Source organism: Gopherus flavomarginatus, chromosome 6 (assembly GCF_025201925.1).
Source record: "Gopherus flavomarginatus isolate rGopFla2 chromosome 6, rGopFla2.mat.asm, whole genome shotgun sequence".
Lineage (NCBI taxonomy): Eukaryota > Metazoa > Chordata > Testudines > Testudinidae > Gopherus > Gopherus flavomarginatus.
Window position 1 is genome coordinate 72,081,819 of NC_066622.1, and position 9,654 is coordinate 72,091,472.

Consider the following 9,654-nt stretch of genomic DNA (forward strand, 5'->3'; position numbering starts at 1 on the left):
AAAATCATGAGATTTTAAGCCATATAAAAGTCAGATTCTTTTTGAGCCCTCAGTTTTCACATTTTAAAACTTTATTCTGTAGTCAAGAGGGCTGTAAACTTATTTTTAAAAAATGATTTGTTTTCCTATTGTAGTCACATGACTCCAGGAGCTGAGACTTCATGAAAAAAACCTCTGATAAACCTGCAAGAGTGGACAACACTGCATGACCAGTGTCCCGGTTACAAAAAAGGAAATTAAAACAATGTTGAAAGGCTCTAAGGGAGGAAAGGGTGTGGAACATTTAGGTTTTAATTTAGAAACCAAAGAGCTAACTTAATTCGCTTTGCTTTAGCATGTGAACTTATTTCATTATAAATATAAAAAAAGCCTTCTTTCTACCCATCCCCTTAATTATTCTTTCTGCTCATATGAAGAATGTTTTAAATTCAAACATAATAAAAGTAATATTGTATTACTTTTTTTATCCTAATGATCATAATACAGAGACCTTCATGTCTGCTTTCTAATGGAATTAAACTAGTGGTGGATTATGTGTTTTATGGCAGGAATCATATTTTACATGGCATATTTCATGTAGGTCAGTTTAATATATAGAGATTTAATTATTAGTTTCTTTTTAAAAAGGGAGGGACGGAGGCCTCTGCAAGCCCATAGGAATTGGGATGATGCTTTCAATTCACACCCTTCAATATAGATTTGATTAAGATTTAATAATAGCTAGTGGGTGCTGTTTAAATATCATTTGCTTCTGAGTTTAATTTCACTGATATATAAAACAATCCTGTTGTTTTCTTTCACACGATAAGAGTTGTGTCATGGAGCCCACTCCTGAAACCACGCGTTTGCTCGCATGTTTGTTGCAACCCACAAAATCAGCTTTGGTTTGTTGAAATGTTTGCAACTTCTCAGCAGAAAGGGGATAGAATGGAGGGAATAGTTTTGAATTCTCCTCAAATTCTGGAGAAGTCCAGATCCAACTTTACGACTGGCCACCATCTCTATAACGTGCCAAACATAACTCCCAGATCTGAATCCCCCATAATTTTGGAGATAGTTAGATCTTGATCATAACTTTGCAACTTTACAGAACTATCTCTGGTTTTGAGCGACTGCTGGACCATTTTCCAGCAAACTTGGGCCAACTGATAGTCCCTCATCCCGTTCCCTTCACTACCCAACTCATGTGCAATATGCAATTTGCACAATAATGCAAATATACTATTATTTATTTGTATTGCGGTGGTACCCAGGAGCCCCTGTCATGGATCAGGATCCCCTTGTGCTTGGAAAACACAGAACAAACACAGAATAGAAAGATAGTCCCTGTCCCAGAGAGCTCACAATCTGTCTTATGAGGGTTTAACTCAGCAGCTTTAACTGAGTGTTTCTCTATGTTCTTGTTCAAACCTGAAATCCAGCCTGACATTTGTGTGAAACCACCCGACTTGAAAGAAAAGGAAAAGGGTTGACTATGTGAGACCTGCATTTCCAGTCTAGATGGACTGCATTTTAAATTAGAGAAAACAAGAAACAAAGAAAGAACAAATGCAATGTCTCCATGAGGGGGACCAAAACATCTCTGTCTGTAAGAACCTCCACTATGAGTGCTCTCCCCACCCCAGCAGATCTTAAATATAAAGGGGCAGAATACCAAGAACAGAATCATAGCTAAATGCCCCACACTGTGAACTGTTGCAATGTGAAATGGCCCCTTGTGTACAGCTTTGCTGGTAAATTTCACTGTGTATGTGTGTCCCTGGGCCAAGGTGCAGAGAAAACTATGGCTCTGTGGTGCACTGTGATGTGCGGACTGGTGCTGGAGGAAACATCAACAGTTCATCCCTCGCATCTCAGTGCTGAACAATAACATGAAAAATAAACCATGTCAAATGTTTCCACGTCATCATTTGGCCATGAATTGTATCAATATGATGCCTCATCTCTCACAGCAATCAGCATTTTCTCCAGTCTCTTTTCTCCTGTCGTTTTCTAGTCCCTTGAGAACTTTTCCCTCTTTACATTTTCAGATCTCTCCCTCCCTCCCAGTCTTCACAGCAATCCAGCAATCAACAGATGGCCTCATGGCATCTCAGTAGCCACCACTGGCATGTGATCAATGCTGTTAGTGCTGGGGAAAGCAAGTGGGTGGAAGGGGAGAGAGCGGCAGAGTCCTGGAAAATTGAGAGGTGGGGTACAGGGAAAGGCACACAGCAAACCTTGAGTGGGCAGACAACTCTGGAGACAAATATAGATTACCCATGGAGATGAAAGGGAGAGAGAAATCCAGGGGGGATGGAAATCATTCCTGAGCTATTAGAAAAAGGAAAATATTTGGGCTAGATACCATGGCATTTGCACACCAAGAATACAAGAGCAATACTAATGGGTTGGTTCATGAGTCAGGCATTGCTGATGTCCAGGCAAACTTCCTTCTTCATCATTATGGGCCATATGTTAACACCCACCCAGAGACAGGAATCTGGGCCCCTCTCTAGCTTTATCTGCACTGGAGAGATGTGGGATTGGCTACAGCAGTACAAGTAACACACACACACACCCTGTTAACGCCCCTTGCATCTTCTCCAAAGGATTTACGGTGCTGCATGGTGCCACTGCAATGGAGCAAGTCTCAGTGCAGTGCTGTGTGGAGGGCAGTTGAACTACAACAAGGGTAGGCAACCTATGGCACACGTGCCAAAGGCGGCACGCGAGCTGATTTTCAATGGCACTCACACTGTCCAGGTCCTGGCCACTGGTCCGGGGGGGGGCTCTGCATTTTAATTTAATTTTAAATGAAGCTTCTTAAATATTTTTAAAACCTTATTTACTTTACATACAACAATAGTTTCGTTATATATTATAGACTTATAGAAAGAGACCTTCTAAAAACATTAAAATGTATTACTGGCACGTGAAACCTTAAATCAGAGTGCAAAAATGAAGACTCAGCACACCACTCCTGAAAGGTTGCCGACTCCTGAACTAGAATGACCTGCGTGCACATATAGGACTGCTGCAAGCTGCGCTGGGGTAACTCTCTGAGTCTGTATGAGGCTAATGAGTTTCCTGTGATTACTCACATTGAGATGGAGGGCTGGGGTGTGTTCCCCTGCAAGGGCTGCTGCCCCCAGTAGCAGCAGATGACTCCCCAATCCCGTAAATCAATAGAAACAAGACTAATCTGCATATTGGCTGGGTGTTTTTGCATGAGCTGCAGGATCTGCTCTGCCCCTTCTTAGTAGGGCTGTTCCTGACACGTCCCCTCAATGTGCCTCAGTGTCCCCATTTGTAAAATGGAGCTGGATAATCTTAGCCCATCTCATGAGAGGGCTGTTGTGAGAGCAAATGTGCCTGATGCTGGCAGATGCTCTGAGAACACCTAGGAAACTTTATGTCCTGCATGTCCAGAGTGGGCATGTGAATTGCTAAGCAAGGTATATGGAGAGGTAAGAAAGGGGCTTGCACACAGAATGCACATAGACTATAGCTTTTTAAATACACTGTAAGTGAAACCCCTAGGAGAACACTCTGCAGCCATCAGCTATCTCACCAGCAAAGAAGCAGGTATGTAACTGAACTGTGCCTTTTGTTTTGTCATGTCCGATCCCTCATATATCTGCTGCACTCCAGTATGAAACTCTGTCTAGAAAGCTCAGCAAAATAACACCACTCCCTTGATAAATATTCCCTTTCCACTTTGCACAGAAATAAACTTCAAAACTCAGCACACGCATAATGCAGCTGAGGAATAAACAGCACCAGCACGCTCAAGAGATAGACAGTATAGCAGCACCCCACCGCTTAAGTATTTAGCCTGTGAAAAGAAAGGGAAAGGAAATACATTGGATCACTTACGTAAGAGAAGCAGAAATGTAGTTAGGACAGGAATCCAGCTTGTCTGGAGGATCATTGTACCTTTCAGTGACCCAACAATTTCACCTAAGCTTGCTGGATTTTTTTCTTTTGCAGTGTGGAAAAACAACCACCAACTCAGGTCACGTGTTTGTGATAGGAAACAGCAGCCACATCCTGAGTGTCTGTGTGTTTGCAAATATATCAGTTCCGTTTTTTGGATTTAAAACGTAGCAATAAAGTCCCTGCTTGAAAGTGTGGCATGGAAATGATGCATTGCAAACAGCCTCAGGCCAATACAGAACTCTTGCTTATTTAGCAAACCTGATGTACCAACAAGTTTTTTCCCCGAAGCAATGACTGAACTGCAAACACTAACAGTAGTGAAATGGTCTTTGCAATAGTCTTTTAAATCTAGAGGAGTGTGACTCTGTCATGTGGGGTTGCCCTGGTTCAGATTTAATAATAGCCATCTACCAGAAACTCCCTAAATGCTGCCAAATATTTGGAGCTCAACTTTAACTATTTCATATATTCTTTAAAGAGACAAATTGGAGCCACTAGATCTACATCCAGCTCTTAACCCCTCCCAATGTCTGGCTGTGGGTTTTGTTTTGGCCCCTTGGTGAGGTGTACTGGCCTTTCAGGACTTCAGGGAACCTGGAAAGGAAACCTACAGTGCCTGTCTCTACGAACAAGAAGCATAGAATCATAGGACTGGGAAGGACCTTGAGAGGTCATCTAGTCCAGTCCCCTGCACTCAGGGCAGGACTAATTATTATCTAGACCAGGAGTCTCAAACATGTGGCCCACCGAGTTATTTGTTGTGGCCCGCCAAGCTCCCCATTCCCCTCCTGTCCCCCCAGAGTTATTTCCTTCGGCCACCAACCTCCCCTTACCCATCGACCCCCACAGCACGCTGCGTCCCCGCTCCTCTGCCTACCTCCAGGTGCTTCCTGCGGCGGTGCTTAGCGCTTTCAAGGAGTGATAGGGGAGGAGCAGGGAGCCACGTGCTCAGGGGAGGAGGCAGGGCAGGGGCAGGGATTTGGGGAAGGGGTTGGAATAGGGGCGCGGGGTGGAGTTAGGGTGGGGCCTTTGGGGAAAGAGTTGGAATGGGGGTGGGAAAGGGATAGGAAAAGGTGGGGTAGGGGCAGGGCCTCATGGAAGGGATGGAATGGGAGTGGGGGGGAGGGGGGTTTTGTACCCTTATATGAAAAGATGTCAGTGATGTGGCCCTTGGGCCAATGTACTAGTTCTCATGTGGCCCTCGTCATGATTTGAGTTTGAGATCCCTGATCTAGACCATCCCTAGCAGGTCTACCATATTCTTAAAAAATTTCAGTATGGAATCCACAATCTCCCTAAGCAATTTATTCCAGTGCTTAACCACCTGGACAGTTAGGAAGTTTTTCCTAATGTCCAATGTCCTAATGACAGGGACAGGATTCATACAGGAGCAGAAGTATTCTCTTTTCTTCACCTTCCCTCACCTGGGCATCTCTGTCTAACCACAGCCTTTTGGGGAAATCCCTTGGGCCTACTCCAAGAATCTTAGGACTTTCAGTGCTGCAGCAGTGACAGTGAATAGAATAGTGGAGAGAAAGAACCTGTTTATGCATACAGGAAACGAGGCCTATCTTGATCTCCAGGGTGTGGCATCACGTAGGTCTAGTTTACACAAAAAGTGCAGTCATTTAACTAAAGCTGGGTTTTGCATCAGTTTAAAATAACAAGTGTGGATGCTCTTAAATGGATTTAAACCTAGACTTTATTCCATCCTGTACAGGTGCTTATCCTGGCCACTTCACTGTAGTATCTGACCACTCTCCACTCATGCATTGTGGGTGCAATGGCGTATTTGGTTTGGGTAAGGTTGGCTTCTGTTTTTTGTTTTGTTTTTTAATATTTTAATCAGTTTTGTTTGTGTTGGTAAATATAGAGACACAAGCTTGTCTGACATGACCCATTTTAAATCCAGATAAGAGGATTCAAACTGAGGCTTTGTAATGGGTTGACTAATTCAGATTCAAAACTTATTTTAATTAACCCAGTGCAACTTCTGCATGTAGACAAGGCCTTAAAGTCAGGCAGGAGATTCTCTCCCCGGTTTAAGGTATGTCCATTTTTTGGCAGAGCTCACAGATATACCACAGGCCAGAGAATCTCACCCAGTTGAACCCAATAATTGTGTTCAATCCAATAATTGTGTTTGACTAACACAAATCTTCCAGCAAATCTTGATTTGAAGGCATCAAGAAATGGAAACTCCACCACATCCCTTAGGAGTTTTTCCAGTGATTAATCACCTTCACTATAAAATGTATGCCTGATTTCTCATTATAATCCATCTTTCTTTAACGTCCAGCCATTGGTTCTTGCTGTGCCTTTCTCTACTAGGTTAAAGACCCCTTTAGCACCTCATATTTTCTCCCTGTGATGTTACTTATACTCCATAATCAAGTCATCTCTCAATTTTCTTGATGCTACAGACTGAGGAGCATCCCAGATAAATAAATCTCATTCCTTTTTATTTCATGCTGCAGAGCAGTGCTACTAAATACCCTGCCCTCAACAGACTTTCAGCGTCTTGGGGTTGAAAGAAGCATCTGGTCATTCAGACAGTCCCATAGCTTGAACCCAGACTCCAAACAGTTTGAGATTTGGCTGTCACTTAATTCCACGCCAGGAGAAATTCCTCTAACACAGTTGATGGATGAGTGTCAGGTATTGACAGATATGTGGGGTGGAGTCATGGGGGATGGAAAATCTGATTTCAGTACTAAGATTTGCTCTCATCATTTCCTAGCCTGGACGTTTTATGGGTTCTGAAACTTATCCTAAAATAGCTCTTATCAAAAACAATTGATTGCCAGATAGAGAAATAGGCAGATGCATCTTCATTTCCTTTCCAAATGGATTCCAGTAATGAAGAGACATGCACAGTTAGGATTCAGAATGATGTCTGGGTGGAGATGGGGTTCTTACTCACAACACCTTATCCACTTCACTGCTCTTTCAAGGAGACAGTACACTGCAGCTTATTGCCCTAACTGGGGTTAACAAACACTCTATTTCAATCAAAGCTCTGAGCTGGTTTCTAGTAAAAGTAAAGTACGTTTATTAATAAAAGAATGCAGGATATCCAGTCTAAGGACTAAAGATAGAAATAGTTACCAACAAACAAAAGGAAGCATATGCATCTAAACCTTCAGTCTAATTTAACAGACTAGAGTCCTTTGTTCAAAAAACTTTCCCACCAGTTATTCTTGCAGCATGGCAGCAGTTTTACTTAGCCAAGACCCTTCACAGAACTCCTAGTGCTCAGTTTCTTTCCCCCTCGCTTTATAGTCCAGTAAACCTTTGAAATGTATTCTTCAAAAAGTAAGCCCAGACAAGTTTCTCTGCCCTGCTGGGGTGGAGATGCCATGCTTCTGAGCTTTGTTTACTTCATATGTAAATATACCTTCCTGGTCTCTGCCAGAGGACCAGGCCGGTCAGACAAGCAAATCCCCATTCCTCTGTTTAGGGCAGACTCGATTATGCACTGCTTACCAAACAAACAATTCTAGCACATAGTTATAACCCTTGGTACACACCCCACATAGTGATTTTTGGGACCAATGTGTCACTGGTTTGTGTACATGATACCTTGCAAGACACCTTTTATATACAGATTATGACACCAGTGTGTTAGGTGTAGTGAGTGTTTCAGGCCTGGCAAGGGTTGCTGACACAGAGCAATGAACTGCCAACAGGGCTCTGTGGCCCAATAGGATCCAGCAGCTTCAGAGAAGGGAGCCTGAACTGGGGATGTGTAGTAAGACTTTCCTGTGCTCAAGAGAGTGAAGAGGCCACCTCTAGATCAGAAGTTCTCAAACTGGGGGGGCAGGCCCAGCGGGAGCAGGCAGGAACATATTCTGGGAGGAGACCTTATTGTGCACATTTTACACAGCTATGACTATCTAGCAAAGCTGATTCCTCCTGCCCTATCAGATCCTCAGATGGCATTGTGCATTTGACTCTAGATGGCTCTGTGCATTTTGATTGATTTCTGTTAAGCTTGCATAGCATTATAAGTCGTTGCCATCTGTATGTTAAGCCATTTGCTACAATGGATCGTTGGCACTATTTGACAAAACATTAAAGGCATTGATTCAGAGTTGCATGTCGTTTTTAAAATCAGTATATGTACTTGCGTGGCGGGAGAGGGGGCCATAAACTACTACAGACACAAAGAAAGGGGGGTGCGATCACATACGTTTGAGAACCACTGCTCTAGATAAACAGCAGCTGAGTTTGTTCACGGGTTTACTTGTAGTTAGTAAAGTAAGAGTCTGTTAAAACAAGTCTGGAGTGAAGCTGTGACGACAGTTTTCCCAAAGTAGCCTTTGAAAAGCACCTACCATACTTACCAGCAAGCACCCCGCTGCTCAGGACAGGGTGCTTGGAATAAAGGAGCAGCGGGAGAAATGATACGAGGTAAAAATTTCCAAGTGCAAAGCTTGGTGGTGGCAGCAGTTACTGAGATGCAGGAAAACCGGGGTCATGAGTGTAAGTTCTTATGTAAAAGACATTTATGGGGGGTGGATTTGACACCTGCTTCTTGAAGCATCTGCTGCTGGCCACTGTCAGAGACAGGGCACTGGACTAGATGGACCACAGCTCTGATCCTGGATGGCAATTGCTTAAAAAATAGCTACTGAGAACAAGCATTGATCAGAGACATGCCGGACTGCCACGTCATGAAGAGGTCCTCCCTAGCTAGTGAATTACATTTTGAAACTCACAATTGCTTAAGAGAGCAGCTGTGGATGGGCAAAACGATTTGGTTAAAATAAAATGTGATCCAAAACGTGCATTGAGTCTGTCTGTTTATTTAAGACTCGCACAAGATTGGTTGACTATTCTCTCCCCCCCTAATTTTTCATGCTTTCTAGTTCCGTCTGATCTCACTGTATTTCCGGCTCAGCTTGAGGCAGGAAGTATCGGACCCTCTAAGAAAATCTCAATCCTTACCTAGCTCCCATCGCTGCTGTGCAAGGAAACCCAGGCAGTCAAAGCCCACTGAGCTCCTCAGATGAAAAGGGCTCTATAAATACGAAGAGTTATAGTTTCTAGCCCAGCTTTACGTGTTGCAGTATTTCAGAGAAGCAAATTTAAACAACTGCGTCTTTATCTGAATCCTTTTGAGGTTTTTCTTTTACTAATTCATATGAAAATGCTTCAGACAGCTCAAGAAAATGACCACACACTGCTCAGTGTAGAAAGGTCAGTGCTGCCCAAGCTCTCGTTCATGGCATACCTCCACGAAGGAGGCGTATTGATCAGAACGAGCCATGCTTAATAAACTCTTACATACAGTGGATTTACCCTGATTCTTGACCGATCTGGGAAATGTGGACTCTAACCACAGGCATTATTGCTCAGTCCTCTGCTCCATTACCCACTCCCCACCATCCGGCTACTGGGCAGGATATATACGTTTAATTAATTCCACTGTTACCTTTGACCTGTGAATAGTGGGAGTGGTGTCAGATTTATGTGATATGAATAACAAGGGTTTCTCTGGAGACTCCATCCTGGTGAAAGAGGCTAACTGTAATTTTCAGCCGTGAGTAATTGTGTATAATATCATCCTAAATGATTTTTCTTCTGTAATTTCATTAGAGTTTAGAAATTTAATTAGATTTTGAATCGCTCTGAAATAAAGTAGCAAAACACCCAGAGACTAAGAGCAGTGGTTATTTTGTCCTCCGAGGCCAGAATTCTTGGTCTCAAATTGGCATGTGTTCATTAGGA

General features: G+C 43.2%; 1 protein-coding gene across 1 annotated transcript in view; it reads right to left on the bottom strand.

Moving 5' to 3' along the window:
* The window catches only part of TMEM273 (transmembrane protein 273), a 39,700-nt gene extending 35,699 nt beyond the window's left edge, over positions 1-4,001 (bottom strand). The window contains exon 1 of the mRNA XM_050960376.1: positions 3,859-4,001. Coding sequence (XP_050816333.1) covers positions 3,859-3,913 — 55 coding nt within the window. The 5' untranslated portion in view covers positions 3,914-4,001. The remainder of the gene's footprint in view (positions 1-3,858) is intronic.
* Between the last annotated feature and the right edge of the window lie 5,653 nt (positions 4,002-9,654).